Consider the following 18932-nt stretch of genomic DNA (forward strand, 5'->3'; position numbering starts at 1 on the left):
TCATGATTATGCAAACATCCAAAAAAATTAGGGAAGTACCAACTCCTCTATAATTCTACAAGTGTAGATAGTCATTTATGGATAATATAAAGTACCAATATTCCACTAACATTTAACTTATCAACTTCTTTGAAATTTTTACGTGTGCTTTTAGTAAAATACCTCATGGATAAGGAATTTACCAGCCTCTCAATAATTTAGTAAGTGATCAAGTTTTACAAGCGTGGTTTGTGAACTACCACCACTAGAGAGAATTTACTAATATTTCAATAAAGTAGTAAATAACCAACTTCTTTCAAATTATCACCATTATCATGTTTTTATCAACGATAATTTAAAAGTGTACAAGTGTCGTTAGTAACTTATTAATGTAATAATGAACAAAATGACCAACTTCTTTTAAATTATCCCTGTTATGTGGTTTTTTTTTTATTAACCTTCAAATAAATCGATACATTATCGACTAATTTAAGTATCAAGTGTTGTTGGTAACTTATTAATATGATAATGAACTTACCAATATTCCCTTAAATTGGTAACTTACCATACTCTGCGGAATTTTATAAATGTGCTTAGTTAAATACCATAGTTATAGGAAATTTACTGACATCACAATATATTAGTAACTTACCCACTTCAGATTTTGCAAGTTTTGTCATAAACTAACAAACTTATAAGGAACATGGCAACGTTCAAGTGACTTATAATACATCACCATCTTCTGTACCTTTTATGAGAATAAGAAGTAGATAGGCAACATTATAAGCAATTTATCAATGTCCAAATAAATTAGTAAATTGCATATCTTAAATTTTACATGCGTGGTTCATAGGGCGTGGATGATAACACTTTTGGAGTAGAATTTATATTCCGGAAGAGCTTCTAGAACAAAAATCTATTTGGTTACGCAACTCCGCTTTTCTACTTCTGGAGCCATTCAAAAAAGTAAAAATAAAATTTACTTCTCTCCAAAAGTTAATTTCTAGAGCAAAAGTGTCACCATATGTGCCCAATTAAGTTACCATCAATATAAGTAACGTATCAATACTACACAATTTATAAGTAACCTCTTGCAAACTTTACAAGAAAGTTAAGTATATTCTAGGTTGTCGACATTATGGAGAATTTAACAACGTTTTAAACAGTGATAATGGCAAGATGTTGAACATTTCTCCGGTTAAGTATAGCGGTTGCTTTTTAAGTTATTTACCAACATGTAGTGGTCGTTGTGCAATTACCAACCTTAAATTTTGGAATAATTGATTGCCTTTTACATGGAGAAATCTCAACTTCAACTTGGGTGAATCATTGACTCTTTTTTCCAGTTAAGCTTCAATTATGGTTATCAACTCTTATTCGACTTCTCGATTACGAATTTATGGTAACAACTTTGTTGTAACCCTCCGAAAGGTGATTCACAGGAGCGGGTTTAACTGTATTTTACATGGGAATGGACAGTTCCCCCATCGAGGTGCTCGCTCTCATTCAACAAAGGTTCTTTCCAACCCTTATGGTGAGCGACAGGAAATTAGATTTGAATTCTACCTAGATGAAGTCACCACTAACCTATTTGGGACAGGTTATAAGCCTTCCTACAAAAAAGATAGATCTAGGGACAAAACTTGATTACGCTAACGTTTAAGTAGCGCCATTTTGGTTTCAAAACTTGTCTTGCTACGAAAGACATGAGCCGGCCTTGTCAAGTTTTAACACCCCAAGTACGTTCCTATAAGTGTTAATGCGTGCTTTTTTTTTTTTTTTTGGCAGGAAAAAAAAAACTTCAATCAAACATATAAGATAAAGATCGTGTCCAAATCACGATAATGACAGGAACGCATCATAGTGATATGAGGCCTAAAAGTAAAGTGCGAGAAAGTAAACTCTATAAAAGTCGGGCAAAGTATATACATGACCACGTTGTTAAATCCCGAACAAGAACCGTGAGCTAAATTCAAAATATCACATCCACCAAGCACGATTAAAAAAATACATATATAAAGTGCAAAAACGTAAAACCCGATGTGGTGTCGGGTAAAGAATACCCATGGCCTCGTTATTGAGCCTCAGTACATGAGTGCCATGAGCTAATTCAAAAACTACCAACTCTAAAGAGACCTTTTTATTATCTGCAAGCCTATCCGTAATTCAAGGTAAACTATGCCAAGCTATACTAAATGACATGCAATTAAGAATTATCCAATTAACATCTAAATCAGCCCATGACCCCTCGAAATCACACTCCATGGTCTCTTACAGCAATTTATAGCATGTGTTATCACCGCTTCGCCCATGCAATTGATGATTAAATATGTCCTAAATTACCAGGGAATCAACTATATATTAGCACTTCATTATGGGACATTGACATAGGTTCAAATGAGCCCGCGATCGATTCATGTCCCACAAACGACCAGCAAAGAAATGGTAATCAAGGCCCATATCCCACAAATAAAGAGCAGGTAGCTACATCACGCAGCAAGATTTGAACATATACTAGACAACGTACATGTATGTTCCCACTTTTGGTTCGAAAGATGTGTAGGTGAAAATATTTATTTCCCAATCATCCCAAGGCCGAGTAATGAATAGAAAGGTATCATGAGATATAAATTGTTTTGACACAGACAACGATAGTCATCATGTATCAATGTGACTAATTATGACATGAAATAAATGAGCGAAGAACAAATGGACGTCAAAGAGAGAAGTTCTCCCGCTCGGGCATAAGGAAAGCGAGATCGAACACAATCTAATAAGTCCAAATGCATTCATGGAAAAACTGAAGGTCTTAAATTCCGAATCAAAATCATACAATGTAAGCTCGAAACACACGAAACATGCATTTTCTATAGTGTAAATAGATGTGATAAGGTCAGCAAATTGAGTAGGAGAAGGCTCTCAGGCAAGCGAAATAACAATAGCATGAACCAATCAAATGCAACTCCAAACTATATAGGGAACTCTCAGCCTACAATCAACATATCAGTACGCTGATGCAATACACTGAAAGATCCGGTTCAGCCAGATATATGCCATGCGAGAAAATTCAGAAATCCCATGTTCCATCAATACAAGGAGATGATCATTATGGGGATTCAGCAAATTTTACAGAACGACAACACAGGATCAGTTCAAAAATAAGTAAACAGATATAGGAATCAATTCGGTTTCATGTGAACTCGAAAACACATCAGGATCAATTCAATTTTATGCATGAGGTTCTCGGCCAGCATTACATAATGGAACAAAGGTGAATCTAGCTCAGAAAATTTATCAAACAAATAATAGGTATCTCGGCCAACATGATTTTTGATGAAGAACATCCTTGAAAATGGGCCTATATGACAAAAGTCGATCGACAATTTAGTAGTGAAGGAAATTCTCTATCAAGGCCTGCATCAAAAATGGAAACACACGCTGACCCAATTCAGGCATTTCATCAAACAGGTGATATACAACAGAGGAGATAAGGTGCAAAAGTAAAGCAATGATTCACATCCAGATTATCACAAAGGCAACGCGGCAAGTTCAGATCATTAATAGAGCCTAACTCGCAGCCGATTGTCACACAGGCAGTAGCTTTAGTTTCTCAGCCTCCGCTTCGTATGGAAAATAATAAGAAAACAGAGCATATGTTTTCCACTTGGAGGGAGACCGATTAGCTGTGGGTGCAAGGAAATGAAAAGCTCGAGGGAGTGCAGATGCTACGCAAGAACACGCCAAGGCCAACAATCAAGTCTTGTTCCGACTCCCTTACAGACAAGATACGTACTGGCCAGACTTTCATCGGCTCAAAAATACCCAGCGTGGTCGTGTTTATTAACCACCGAATCTGTGTTATCATGACATCTACAATAACTTTTACGGTTGGGCAACCGCCCGCAACGTTCAATTGTGGAACATTCTAAATGCAAATCTGAGGTGTCGGCCAAACTCTCCAACGATCTGCAATTGTGAATCCACAACTTCTGTAAAGATTCCAAGTGGTTCAGACCCTCCAGCCTTCTTAGCTTTGGACATTCTCCTACTCTGAGCTTCCTCAGCTGTCTCAATTTCGATAGGCCTGACATCCTTTCCATGGAATTGCAATCCACGACCGATAAGAAGCAAAGGGATCCCAATTCTGCAAGGCCGCAAAGCTCAACTACATGCATGAACCCCAGCAAATGTACCTCTTGGAGACTCTTCATGGGCGACAGATCAAGTGCATTTGCGAGGAACTCACGCCTACGCAAATTTGAATGTCTCGAATATTCCATTCCCAACTCAAACGATCTGCCGTTCGTCATATCAGTAATTTCCCTCTGCCAATTGTAAAAAAACGCCCTAGTGTATTCCCATATCAAACAACTATTTAATCGCAAGGTCGACAAGTTCTTCAAATTGGAAAACTTGGACGAGTCAATCTCCAGATTTCCAAGTTCCAACTCTCTTAAACTAGACGGGAGGGAAGGAATATGAATGGTGCTGCGCAACTTTACTTCTTTTGGCAGCTCTAATGGGAGACTGGGAATACCCAACTGAGAATACAATGTGGGCAAAGCAGTGATATTTTCCCACTCATATCGCACATCTTCATCAGAAGTCCATTTTAGACAAGTCAAACTCGAGGGAAGCCCCCACAACCGTTTAAGCTCAAGACATGATTCCAACTTAAGTATTTGCAGATTAGAGAGGTAGCTCAATGTGGTGGGCAAGCTAGATATAAGTGTGTATGACAAATCTAGGATTCTCAAATAAGACAATCTCCCAATTTCTTTAGAGACTTCAGTCAAGTTGTAACATCTACTAGCATCTAACTCTTCAAGCTTCTCCACCAGCCCAATCGCACTTGGTAATTTTGTTATCCGACTTATGTGGGTCATCCTAAGTATTTTCAATTGCTTTAGATTGCCGATTGAATTAGGTAAGTGACCCAAACTTGTCGATGACAAATCCAACTCCACCAAGAATTGTAACTTCTCAAACGAGTCCGGGAGTTTCTCTATCTTCGTACACCCGGATAAATTCAACTGCCTAAGTTTCACTAGCCCTCCAATCGAGTAAGGCAGTTTGCTAATCCGACTATGTGATACATCAAGGATCAACAATGACCGCAAATTACCGAACGTCCTCGGAAGTTCATTTAGCGTCTTAGGCATGACAATCTCTGTCAACGCCTGTAGACATCCTATTTCTTCAGGCAACACTTGAAGAGAATCACATCCCTTCAAGTTCAAAATCGTTAGGAGCTTTAATTTACCAATGGATGGGACAATTTCAATTAGGTTGCGACAGTCTTCAAGAATCAATCTCTCCAAGGACACCAACGTAGATAAATCAGGTGTTCTCATTAAGTTCTCGCAATTGCTAAGATCTAGTACTTTTAGTTTACTTGCCACCTGCAAAATAAAATATATACTAAGAAACGCTCTGTATAAAAAAATGACAAGAACCGATACCTGTATACAAGGATTGGGACTCGTATCATACATTGATTTGGTTCCAGCCAATCCATTTCTCTGAAACAGAGCTGTGTGAAAGGTCAAGAACAACTAAATTAGTCGGATGAAAGTTTGTAGCCACAAACTCGTGCGGACACCATCGCCAAGAAAACCATCTTAAATTAGGGAGAAGATTAGTGAAGTCTCCGACAAGGAACACCCCATTCCCTTCCAAGAACCTCAGGTTTCGTAAATTAGCAACTTCATCATTCGTAATAATGTCCCCACGATTTCCTAGTGACAGTGCTTCTATTTTCCTACTTCCCCGACAATGGAAACACCAAGAAGTCCACTTGTGAAGGTCAAAAGCAAACAATTTCAAGTGCTAAAGTCCACAAAAATTCACATGAATATAGATTGGTATTCCCTTTCTATACCTCTTTTTGCTTTAGAATGCTCGGGGCTTCCCGATGATTCCACACTCTACTACGCTCGCAGGGATCTTTGAAATTTTCTTCATGGACAATTGCCCTTCCGAAGTCCCGGACTTGGTCATGCATCCAAAAAGTATTGTCATCTTTGATTTTTATCAAGGACAACAGATAGAGGACTTCAATGGTATTGTTTGGAAAGCATTCACAATCATCCCACATGTAGAAAGGGTAGGTTTTATCCTCATTAACAAAAAAACAAGCTATGTCTAGAAATACTTGCCTCTGTGCATCATCTAACCTTTCATAAGTTATCATCAATGTTTTTTGCACTTCTTTGGAAGGAGCTTTTTCTAGCTTCTTCAAAGTGTCTACCCAAAATTCTTTAGATTTATTTGAAAGGGATGAACCTGTCACTTCAAGAGCTAAGGGAAGCTTTCCCAAAGTGGAGACAACTTTTTCCGAAAGGGAGACATAATGATCGGGTGGAAAATCTCTCCCGAAGGCATGCCTATCGAAAAGCTTAAGTGCATGATGAAATTTCATTTCCCGCACTTCATAAGTTGAAATATTTGCAGACTTTACAAGGCCTTCACTTGTGGATTCTCCATCAGTCATTAGGACACTTTTGTATCTAGTAGTAACGATAATCCTACTACCAGAACCAAACCAATTTCCTTTTGCTGCCAAACTTTTCAGTTGCTTTTCTTCATCCATGTCGTCAAGAACAATGAGGACTTTTTTACTACAAAGCACCCTTTTAATCATGTTGATCCCACCATCCGCGTCATGAATTTGGTTGACAGAACGAGCATCAAGGAACTTGGATAGCAGTTGTTTTTGCAAATATACCAGGCCATGTCGTTTCGATGACTCTCGAACATCCGAAAGGAAATTTGAGCCTTGGAACCGAGAAGACAGTCGGTTGAAGACAACTTTGGCTAGTGTTGTTTTGCCAACACCGCCCATTCCGTGGATTGCGAGGAATTGCACACTCTCTGACTTCACATCCAACATCTTGATTATAGCATCCACACGATCATCAACTCCAACTAGATGTTCAGTCACATTTTTATAACTGACATTCAGCTTTGCCAAGATAGCTTGAATTACCGATTGGATCAGATTTCCTTGGCTGCCATAATGTAACAACCGTGTTAAGGACGACGTTTATATCGTAAAAATGCTACTCCCTAAGTGAATCAATTGCCCTCCCATGTTGAGGAAAAAAAAAATGTAGGGTGTGCTACCACCACAAGAGTGTTGGTCACTATTGGCCATTACCCGTGAGAAATCCATTGTCGACGACGAGATGAATAAATTATATTTTCCACCAACAATATCGTAATAGAACTGAATAGAAAGGAAAGGGAAATCAACATATGACAATTGAAAAGTTCAAGACATTTACCCTTCATCTTTCTTCAAGTTCCATCCCCTTATCTTGCCCACATCGATGAGACACTTTTCCCATGACTTTACTTCAGTGCGAAACGTCTTCTGGATCTGTGAAAGATTCTGTCTGTATAAGTTTGTCTTGAGCTTGACATCAACAGGTTCCACGTCGAAGAAAATCGGCAGAATCTCTTTGTTCCCATTCGATTTCGAGGCGCACTCGACCATGTACGCAAGCTCTCGGAGGCACCAGTGGCTCGAAGCGTAATTTGTGGAGAATATGGGAATGTAGATCTTGGAATTCTCAATTGCTCGTAGAAGTTCACCACCAATTCTTTCACCGACACGGAGGGATTCATCATCCCTAAAGATGAGAATCCCGGCGGCAACCATACCGTGGTAAAGACAATCGGTGAATCCATGACGGGTGTCGGGTCCTCGAAAACTTAGAAAAACCTCGTACGAAGATCCGGAGGACGCCTGTGAATCCGTCCCTCTCTCCATTGTAGGATCTTTAGACACCGCAGATATCAAATCCTCTCGTTCTCTCAAGGAAGGTTTTCTTTGGATCTGAGCGTGGGCTCTCAATATGACAACCTCTCAGTCTCGGGCGTTCTGGCAATAGGGAAGAAGGCACTGGTCTTCGAATATCCCTTGAATCAATGTAGTCAACACCTTGAGTCATGCAAGAAGTTTCCGATAAATTTTCTAAAATATTCAATTGATAATGGCTCGTCACCTAGAAGTTTCCCCGTCCCATTCAGTCAATAACAAATTTAAGTTTCCAAATATATATTTTTTTTTTAACCAAAGAAAGGGATGCAAAACCTAATCCCAAAACAAAACACCACAAAAAAAAAAAAAAAGAAAAAAAAGACTCTGGTCATCGTTCGACCTTGGAGTACTTCTAGTTCTTCCCCTGAATTTCCTCGAAGGTGTATAAAGATGAGATCCCGGCATTTTTCGTAAAAGTACCATAAAGAATTATTTTATGTATGGTATGACGGACAAAATCGATCATATCATAATAATTATACAGAAATTTGTGTTTTTCCATGAGATTCAATGTAGGGTTCTCACAATTTCTCTTAGGTGTTTTAAGAAATCTAGAAGTTGAAAAACGATTCACAAAATCAAATGAACGGTGTACATCGAACTCTTCAATTTGTTTTTTGAGTCTAAATAACCATTCCATCAAATAGCATATGTTGTCATGCTTATGGTTCCGTAACTATACCTTTTTTTAGTAGTGAGATCCGGATACAACCGTTTTCTGTGTGGAGAACTAATAGGAGCAATTGGCGTGCATCAAGAAGAGACAAACTAGAGATAGAAATGCATCTGAGAACCCTTTCTAGTCCACATAATAAGATGCACTTTACTCCAAAAACAACAGTAAAGTCACATGGTTGGACGCGGTTCACGAAATTAATATGCATTAGTCACATTCACAAGATATTCTGAAAGAAAAGAACTCGATTTACGAACCCGGTAAACTTGCTTTTCTAACTCAGAAAACGACAAAAGTAGATGCTAACCCCACGAACATTCACATGATTCTTGTCCATCTTCTTCTAGCATCGAGCTTGAGCAATTCCAGCATGCGTCGAGCTAGACGCTGTGACGGACTTTGATTGCTTGACTATGCCCAAACTTTTTAGATTATCATGTATAATTGTGTTAACAAGAGACAAATAATTTTAATGCTTTTTCTATAACACTAATTGCATTGAGAAGCATTGGTGATCTTTTTTATTGATCTAGTTCCCAAACAAATGATGAAAGATACATGATATCACAAATTTAAACCCAACAATGATTATATACAGTATGAGGCGTTCTTCAAACATTGGCAGAAATCGATAGGATTGAGGCTCGTGAAGAGTAGCAAAATAAGAATGATAAACAAGAAGAGACAAAGTAGAGGTAGAGACGCAAGCAACATGACTGACTTGCATGGGAGAGCCATTTGTAGTCACATGGATGTAGAATGCAGTACTAAAGAACCATAAAGAATGACCTAGATGGATAGAAAAGGCAATAGATTGACCAGATCTACGCAACATTTTCTTTCTTTCTTTTTTATGAAATCTGGTTTGATCCAACGTCAAACATCTCAAACTTTTAAAACTAGGGGAGATAAATTCAATGCTTGGCGTATCAATTCGGTTTATAGCAAGAAGTGTTGGATTGTGAATATCTTTGGTTGGTGGTAAGTGTGAATACGAGAAAACATGGTCTTCATCTTCTGCAGTATTTGCTAGGCAAAACAAAGAAATAATGCCAAAAAGCGGTTCACGAGTCTTTGAGTATTCGATAAAAAAGAAGGTGCTAATCCCCGAAATAGTCAAATGATTCTTGTCCATCTTCTTCTGAGTTACAATAAAAAACTTCATCAGACGTGCAAGCATTGTTCAAACCAGTGGCAAGTTAGACTTTCCTCTGAAGATAAATCGATAACCCCGATCCAGTGCAATCTTCTCAATGTCATTGGCCATGGGTTGTCATCCCAGAAGTTTCCATATCCTATTCATTTAATAACATATTAAAATCCGAATCCTAATAACAAAGTTAAAAAAGCGACATCACAAATTCATATATTCCTAGCTTTGAAAATATAGGACACAAAGTGAAGTCGATATATGTATGCCATTCTAATTGACGTGGCATTAGCCCATGGGCCCCTTCGAAGTTAATTGAAGAGTGCAAGAGTCTCTTGATGTAGTTGAAAGATGCAATTTACCAATTTAGTCATTTCCAACCAATTTTGTCGGGAAATTGCTAATGTGGATAATTTTTCACAATAATTTATTATTTTATTTTCATGTTCATTTCTTGTCTTTTTGTCACTGTGGGCAGTCCTCGCCGGTGAAGAAGAGCTCTACCCTTTTGTGACCGTAACCCTCTCCCTTTATCTCTCTTTCTTGGCCGTAAAGAAAAATTCCACCCTGTTCCTTTCCGAGATTGTTCCCTTTGTCAAGATGCAAGGGAAATTATCCGTCAAGGGCTGCATCGAAAATGGAAACACCCGCTGACCTAGTTCAGGCATTTCATCAAACAGGTGATATACATCACCGGAGCTTAGATGCAAAAGTAAAGCAATGATTCACATCCAGATTATCACAAAGGCAACGCAGCAAGTTCAGATCATTAATAGAGCCTCACTCGCAAGAGCCGATTTTCACACAGGCAGTACCTCTGCTTCGTATCTAAAATAACAAGAAAACAGAGCATATGTTCTCTAATTGAAGGGAGACTGATTACCCGTGGGTGCAAGGAAATGAGACGTTCGAGGAAATGCAGATGCTACGCAAGAACACGCTAAGCCCAACAATCAAGTCTTGTTCCGACTCCCTTACAGACAAAATACGTACTTGCCAGACTTGCATCGGCTCAAAAATACCCAGCGTGGTCGAGTTCTGTAACCACCGAATCTCTGTCATCATGACATCTACAATAACTGTTACGGTTGGGCAACCGCTCGCAACGCTCAATTGTGGAACATTCTAAATGCAAATCCGAGGTGTCGGCCAAACTCTCCAACGACCTGCAATCGTGAATCCACAACTTCTGTAAAGATTCCAAGTGGTTCAGACCTTCCACGCTTCTTAGCTTTGGACATTTTCCTACTCTGAGCTTCCTTAGCTTTCTCAATTTCGATAGGTCTGACATCCTTACCATGGAACTGCAATCCACGATCGATAGGAAGCAAAGGGATCCCAATTCTTCAAGGCCGCAAAGCTCGACTAATAACCGGCATCTACGCAAATGTACCTCTTGGAGATTCTTCATGGGCGACAGATCAAGAACAATTGGGAGGACCTCACGCCCATACATCTCTGAATGTCTTGATCTTTTCACTACCAACTCAATCGATGTGTCCTCCGTTCTAGTCATGCTCTTCAGCCAACTGGAACCAAATGCTGGCATCGAACAACTAGCTAATCGCAATGTCGACAAGTTCTTCAAATTGGAAAAATTCCATGATTCAATCAGCAGATTTCCAAGTTCTAACTCTCTTAAACTAGACCCGTCCTGGGGGAGAAAACGCATGCTTCTGCGGGACTCTACTCTTTCTGCGAGCTTTAATGGGGGACTGATAATAGTGGGAAGAGCACTCCCCTGCGCAAATCGCGTGCCTTCATAGGATTCGTCACTATCAAGCGTCCATTTTAGACAAGTCAAACTCGAGGGAAGCCTAGGCAACGTTTTAAGCTCAGGACATGATTCCAACTTAAGCATTTGCAGATTAGAGAGGTAACTCAACATGGTGGGCAGTTTCAATATACCCGTATATGATAAGTCTAGGATCCTCAAACAAGACAATCTCCCAATTTCATTAGAGATTTCGCCAGTCAAGTGGTAACATCTACTAGCATCTAACTCTTCAAGCTTCTCCATAAGCCAGATCGCACTTGGTAATTTTGTTATCCGACTTATGCGGGTCATCCTGAGTATTTTCAATTGCTCTAGATTGCCGATTGAATCAGGTAAGTAACCCAAACTTGTCAATGACAAATCCAACTCAACCAAGGATTGTAACTTCCCAAACGAGTCTGGGAGTTCCTCTATCTTCGTACACCCCGATAAATTCAACCGCCTAAGTTTCACTAGCCCTCTAATAGAGTAAGGCAATTTGCTAATCAGCCTATGTGATACATCAAGGGTCAACAATGACTGCAAATTACCAAACGTCCTTGGAAGTTCAAGCAGCGTATTAGGCATGACAATCTCTGTCAAAGCTTGTAGACATCCTATTTCTTCAGGCAACTCTTGAAGAGAATCACATCCCTTCAAGTTCAAAGTAGTTAGGAGCTTCAATTTACCAATGGATGGGTCAATTGCAATTAAGTTGCGACAACCTTCAAGAATCAATCTCTCCAAGGAAACCAACGTAGATAAATCAGGTATTCTCATTAAGTATTCGCAATTGCTAAGATCTAGTACTTTTAGTTTAGTTGCCACCTGCAAAATAAAATATATACTAAGAAACACTCTGTAGAAAAAAAAATGATAAGAAATGATACATGTATACAAGGAGTAGGACTCGTATCATACTTTGACTTGGTTCCAGCCAATCCATTTTTTCGACACGTAGCTGTGTGAAAGGTCAAGAACAACTAAATTAGTCGGATGAAAGTTTGTAGCCACAAACTCGTGCGGGCACCACCGCCAAGAAAACCATCTTAAATTAGAGAGAAGATTATTGAAGTCTCCGACAAGGAACACCCCATTTGCTTCCAAGAACCTCGGGTTTCGTAAATTAGCAACTTCATCATGCGTAAGAATGTCCCCACGATTTCCTAGTGACAGTGCTTCTATTTTCCTACTTCCACGACAATGGAAACACCAAGAAGTCCACATGTGAAGGTCAAAAGCAAACAATTTTAAGCGCTAAAGTCTACAAAAATTCACATGAAAATGGATTGGTATTCCCTTTCTATACCTCTTTCTGCTTTAGAATGCTCGGGGTTTCCCGATGATTCCACACTCTACTACGCTTGCGGGGATCTTTGAAATTTTCTTCACAGACAATTGCCCTTCCGAAGTCCCGGACTTGGTCATGCATCCAAAAAGTATTGTCATCTTTGATTTTTATCAAGGACAAGAGATAGAGGACTTCAATTGCGTTGTTTGGAAAGCATTCACAATCATCCCACATGTAGAAAGGGTAGGTTTTATCCTCATTAACAAAAAAACAAGTTATATCCAAAAATACTTGCCTTTGTGCATCATCTAACCTTTCATAAGTTATCATCAATGTTCTGTACACTTCTTTGGAAGGAGCTTTTTCTAGCTTCTTCAAAGTGTCTACCCAAAATTCTTTAGATTTACTTGAAAGGGATGAACCTGTCACTTCAAGAGCTAAAGGAAGCTTTCCCAAAGTGGAGACAACTTTTTCTGAAAGGGAGACATAATCATTAGGTGGAGAGTCTCTCCCGAAGGCATGCCTATTGAAAAGCTTAAGTGCATGATGAAATTCCATTTCCTGCACTTCGTAAGTTGAAATATTTGCAGACTTTATATTGCCTTCACCTGTTGATTCTCCATCAATCTTTAGGACACTTTTGTCTCTAGTAGTAACGATAATCCTACTACCATAACCGAACCAATTTCCTTTTGCTGCCAGACTTTTCAGTTGCTTTTCTTCATCCATGTCGTCGAGAACAATGAGAACTTTTTTACCACAAAGTACCCTCTTAATCATGTTGATCCCACCATCCACGTCATGAATTTGATTGACAGAACGAGAATCAAGGAACTTGGATAACAATTGTTTTTGCAAATATACCAGGCCATGTCGTTCTGATGACTCTCGAACATCCGAAAGGAAATTGCAGCCCGGGAACCGAGAAGACAGTCGGTTGAAGACGACTTTGGCTAGTGTTGTTTTGCCAACACCGCCCATTCCGTGGATTGCGAGGAATTGCACACTATCTGATTTCACATCCAACATCTTGATTATCACATCTACACGATCATCAACTCCAACTAGATGTTCAGTCACATTTTTATAATCGACATTCAGCTTAGCCAAGACAGCTTCAATTACCGATTGGATCGGGTTTCCTTGGCTGCCATAACGTAACAACCGTGTTAAGGACGACTTTTATATCGTAAAAATGCTACTCCCTAAGTGACTCAATTGTCCTCCCGTGTTGATGAAATAACGCAAAAAAAATTAAAAAATTAAAAAATTGAAAATTAAAATATAAATTCTAGGGTGTGCTACCCCGTGAGAATTCCATTCTCCACGCCGAGACGCATAAACTATATTTTCCAACAACAATATTGCAATTAAACTGAATATGGAGGGAAGGGCAATCTACAGATGAGAGTCGAAAAGTTTTAAGACGTTTACCCTTCGTCTTTCTTCAAGTTCCATCCCTTTATCCTGCCCACATCAATGAGAGCCTTTTCCCATGACTTTACTTCGGTGCGAAACGTCTTCTGGATCTGTGAAAGATTCTGCCTGTATAAGTTTGTTTTGAGCTTGACATCAACAGGTTCCACGTCGAAGAAAATCGGCAGAATCTCTTTGTTCCCGTTTGATTTCAAGGCGCACTCGACCATGTACGCGAGCTCTCGAAGGCACCAGTGGCTCGAAGCGTAATTTGTGGAGAATATGGGAATGTAGATCTTGGACTTCTCAATTGCTTGTTGAAGTTCACCACCAATTCTTTCACCGACACGGAGGGATTCATCATCCCTAAAGACGAGAATCCCGGCCGCAACCATACCGTGGTAAAGACAATCGGTGAATCCATGACGGGTGTCTGGTCCTCGAAAACTGAGAAAAACCTCGTACGAAGATCCGGATGACGCCTGTGAACCCGTCCCTGTCTCCATTTGTAGGATCTTTGGACACCGCAGATATCAAATCCTCTCCTTCTCTCAAGGAACGTTTTCTTTGGATCTGAGCGTGGGCTCTCAATATGACAACCTCTCAGTCTCGGGCGTTATGGGAATAGGGAAGAAGGCACTGGTCTTCGAATATCCCTTGAATCAATGTAGTCCACACCTTGAAAGGATAAAGATGACGCCATTTTCTTCCTGGAAGGAAAAATTAGCGAATGCCAAAATTTAGCAGGGGTATTAAATCAATATTGCTTCACGACGGGACAAGCCATCAACTTGAATAAAGTTGAGTCGGGGGCGTCGATCGCAATGTTGGTGGCGACGGTCTCGAAGTTGGAAGCACTCGCTCAGTCTGACCGGGGTGGACCAAATTTCTAGAAACCCCCGACGTTTTTGTCCTTTTAATTAGTATTATTGGATTCTAATGGGGCTGATTAGTAAATTAATCTGTTGGACCGGCTCTTCTTTTTCTCTTATAAAGCACGAAACGAAACGTGAGATAGGGGGTCGTTTCCACTACCGATGGAGTCGTGCACATTTTTTCACTGGGCATGCACATGGTGCGAGTAAAGTATACGGTTCGAGTAAAAATTGGAGTGAATCATTCCCAAAAAGGGTGAGTTGAATTGGTCCGAGGCATTTGATTTGGAGCCACGGCATCGACCGATGTGGTCGCGCCCGCCATCCCATGCGCAAAGCCTTGTTCAGTACATGTGGATGGAGGCGGGCTTGCGTGTCCCCATGAGGATCGCTATAACCGAAAAGTTTTGAGTATCTCGCGTGTTATATATAAAAAAAAAAAAAAAGGGTGTAGAATAGACTATGGAGCGCGGCAGTTCGATTTGGATGGCTTGCGTGAGCTTGTAGTGTCGTGTTAAGTTGGTAAATAATGAGCAACCAATTGAAGCTCGTGTATATAGGTAGGTAGATCCAGATGTACCGATGGTAAATTTGCTTCTGTACCGATGGTAAATATGAAGCAAATGCGCACTCTCCTCTTTTTTTGGACAGAATAGACAAACCCCTTTTTTCTTTGGATATATTCAGGATGATAAAATTCATTTTGAAAAAATGGATGTATAAAAAAAGAACAGAATTAAGAATTTCGGATTATACCGAGGAAAGGACAAAGGAAAGTGAGAAAAAAAAAAGAGGAAGAAAAAAGAGAAGAATACAAAAGAGAAGAGAAAGAATGAATAGAAATAGCGGAAGCCTGGGATAGCATTTTATTTGCTCAAGTAATAAGAGGATCCCTATTAGTAACCCAATCTTTTCTTAGAAAATATATTCTATTACCTTCATTGATAATAGCTAAAAATATAGCCTGTATCTTATTATTTCAATTTCCCGAGTGGTCCGAGGACTTAAAAGATTGGAATAGAGAAATGCATGTTAAATGCACCTATAATGGTGTTCAATTATCAGAAATCGAATTTCCAAAAAATTGGTTGACAGACGGTATTCAAATAAAGATCCTATTTCCTTTTTGCCTTAAACCTTGGCACGGATCTAAGGTGACACCCCCCCGGAAAGATCCGCTGAGAAATAAAGGACAAAAAAACGATTTTTGTTTTTTAACAGTTTGGGGAATGGAAACCGAACTTCCTTTTGGTTCTCCCATAAAACAACGTTCATTTTTTGAACCCATTTTTAAAGAACTCAGAAAAAAAATTAGAAAATTGCAAAAGAATTCTTTTTTAGTTATACAGGTTTTAAAAGAAAAAATAAATTTTTTTTTAACCTTTCAAAAGAAAGAAAAAAATGGGTCATGAAAAACATTCGATTTTTAAAAGTAATAATAAAAAAACTTTCCAAAAGAAACCCAATTCCATTATTTGGATTAAGAGAAATATATAAATTGAGTGAAACTAAAAAAGAAAAAGATGGGATAATCGGTAATGGGATGATTAATGAATCGTCCATTCAAATTCGATTTATGGATTTGACAGATTATTCATTGACAGAAAAAAAAAAAATGAAAGATCTGGCTGATAGAACCAGCACAATCAGGAATCAAATAGAAAAAATTACAAAAGATAAGAAGAAAGGATTTTTAACTCCGGAAATAAATAGAAATAGTAGTTCTAATAAAAGAAGTTACCCTACTAAACTATTAACATCAATAAAAAAATATTTTGCAGAAATTAAAAAGAAGAAATGTTCGATTAATCCGTCAATCATATTCTTTTTTCAAATTTTTAGTTGAAAGGATATACATAGATATACTTCTCCGTATTATTAATATTCCGAGGATCACTACACAACTTTTTTTTGATAATTCAAAAAAAATGATCGATAAATACATTTACAATAATGAAAAAAATAAAGAAAATATTTTTAAAACAAATAAAAATACAATTCGTTTTATTTGGACTATAAAAAAATCAATTTCGGATATTAGTAATCCAAATTCAAAGATTTTCTTATACTCCTTCTCACAAGCATATGTATTTTACCAATTATATCAAACCCAAATTCGTAACTTGTATAAGTTAAGATATATCCTTCAATATCACGGAACATCTCATTTTCTTAAAAATGAAATAAAGGATTATTTTGAAACACAAGGAATTTTTCATTCTGAATTAAAACATAAAAATATTTTGAATTCGGGAATGATTCAATGGAAAAACTGGTTAAGGGGTCATTATCAATATGATTTATCTACGATTAGATGGTATCGATTAGTACCACACAAATGGCGAAATAGATTCAATCAAGCACGTATAGTGCAAAATAAAGATTTAACCAAAAGGCATTCCAATGATTTGAATCAAATTCATTACCAAATTCAAAATATAACTTTCAAAAATACTATAGATATGACCTTTTCTCATATAAATCGATTAATTATGAAAATAAGAAGGATTTATATATTTATGTATCACCATTACGTTTAAATAATAAGCAAGAGATTTCTTATAATTACAACAAGATATATAAAAAAGGTAAATTAGTTGATATGCTAGGAGGTATTATCTCTATTAATTTAGAAGATGATGATATTATGAATCTGGATAAATTTACATATAGAAAATATTTTGATTGGAGAATTTTCGATTTTTGTCTTAGAAATAAAGTCGATGTTGAGTCCTGGATTGATATCGATCCCAATGGTAATAAAAATACTAAGGCTGGGGTTAATAATTATCAAATAATTGATAAAATAATTAATAAAATGGATCAAAAAGGTCTTTTTTATCTTAAAATTTCCCAAAATGGAGGAATTACGGCATCCAACAAAAAAAAAAGACCTTTTTGATTGGATGGGAATGAATGAAGAAATACTAAGTCGTCCCATATCGAATCTGAAACTTTGGTTCTTTCCAGAATTTGTGCTACTTTATAATACATATATTATGAAACCCTGGATCATACCAATCCAATTACTTCTTTTAAATTTTAATGAAAATGTTACTGAAAATAAAAACATCACTCGAAAGAACAAAAGGGATCTTTTTCTATTTTCGAATGAAAAAAAATCGATTGAATTAGAGAATAGAAATCAAGAAGAAAAAGAATCCGCAAGTCAAGATAATCTTGAATTAGATGCACAAAATCAAGCGAATCTTGGATCACTTCTCTCAAACCAAGAAAAAGATATTGAAGAAGATTATGCAAGTTCAGATATGAAAAAACGTAGAAAGAAAAAGCAATATAAGAGCAACACGGAAGCGGAGCTTGATTTTTTCCTAAAAAGGTATTTACGTTTTCAATTGAGATGGGATGATTCTTTAAATCAAAGAATGATCAATAATATCAAAGTATATTGTCTCCTACTTAGACTGATAAATCCAAGAGAAATTGCTATATCCTCTATTCAAAGGGGAGAAATGAGTTTAGATATTCTGATGATTCAAAAGGATTTAACTCTTATAGAATTAATGAAAAAGGGTATATTAATTATCGAACCAGTTCGTTTGTCTATCAAAAATGACGGACAATTTATTATATATCAAAGTCTAAATATTTCATTGGTTAATAAGAGTAAGCCCAAAATTAATCAAAGATACCGAAAAAAAAGCTATGTTGCTAAGATTAATTTGGATAAATCCATTGCAAGACATCAAAGAATGGCTGAAAATAGATACAAAAATCATTATGATTTGTTGTTTGTTCCCGAAAAAGTTTTATCCACTAAAGGACGTCGAGAACTAAGAATTCTAATTTGTTTCAATTCGAGGAAGAGAAATGGTATTCATAAAAATCCAGTATTTTGCAACAACGTAAAAAAGGGTGGTGAATTTTTGGATAAAAGCAAACATTTTGATAAAAAGAAACTAATTAAATTAAAGTTCTTTCTTTGTCCTAATTATCGATTAGA

General features: G+C 37.7%; 2 protein-coding genes across 2 annotated transcripts; both read right to left on the reverse strand.

Moving 5' to 3' along the window:
- Positions 1 to 3791: 3791 nt before the first annotated feature.
- Positions 3792 to 7873, reverse strand: LOC125315512 (disease resistance protein RPV1-like). The gene is made up of 4 exons (XM_048280682.1): positions 7266 to 7873; positions 5861 to 6989; positions 5473 to 5748; positions 3792 to 5381 (listed from the first exon to the last, which is right to left on the reverse strand). Exons 1-4 carry the CDS (start codon positions 7751 to 7753, stop codon positions 3792 to 3794), a joined length of 3483 nt encoding a protein of 1160 aa, XP_048136639.1. The 5' UTR covers positions 7754 to 7873.
- A 2557-nt stretch (positions 7874 to 10430) lies between these two features.
- On the reverse strand, positions 10431 to 14599 carry LOC115728961 (disease resistance protein RUN1-like). The gene is made up of 6 exons (XM_048280683.1): positions 14112 to 14599; positions 12696 to 13824; positions 11024 to 12214; positions 10846 to 10934; positions 10653 to 10796; positions 10431 to 10458 (listed from the first exon to the last, which is right to left on the reverse strand). Exons 1-6 carry the CDS (start codon positions 14597 to 14599, stop codon positions 10431 to 10433), a joined length of 3069 nt encoding a protein of 1022 aa, XP_048136640.1.
- Positions 14600 to 18932: the final 4333 nt, after the last annotated feature.

This window comes from Rhodamnia argentea, chromosome 6, assembly GCF_020921035.1.
Source record: "Rhodamnia argentea isolate NSW1041297 chromosome 6, ASM2092103v1, whole genome shotgun sequence".
NCBI lineage: Eukaryota > Viridiplantae > Streptophyta > Magnoliopsida > Myrtales > Myrtaceae > Rhodamnia > Rhodamnia argentea.

Excerpts from the sequence above, each read along its gene's own strand:
- LOC125315512 (XM_048280682.1), bottom strand. The coding sequence starts at position 7,753 with ATGGAGAGAGGGACGGATTCACAGGCGTCCTCCGGATCTTCGTACGAG. Across the intron at positions 5,749-5,860 it reads GCATTCTAAAGCAAAAAGAG|GGAAGTAGGAAAATAGAAGC; the intron begins GTATAGAAAGGG and ends TTCCATTGTCGG. Across the intron at positions 5,382-5,472 it reads TTGGCTGGAACCAAATCAAT|GTGGCAAGTAAACTAAAAGT; the intron begins GTATGATACGAG and ends TTTATTTTGCAG.
- LOC115728961 (XM_048280683.1), bottom strand. The coding sequence starts at position 14,599 with ATGGAGACAGGGACGGGTTCACAGGCGTCATCCGGATCTTCGTACGAG. Across the intron at positions 10,797-10,845 it reads AAAGCTAAGAAGCGTGGAAG|GTCGTTGGAGAGTTTGGCCG; the intron begins GTCTGAACCACT and ends TCACGATTGCAG. Across the intron at positions 10,459-10,652 it reads ACAGAACTCGACCACGCTGG|ATACGAAGCAGAGGTACTGC; the intron begins GTATTTTTGAGC and ends TTGTTATTTTAG.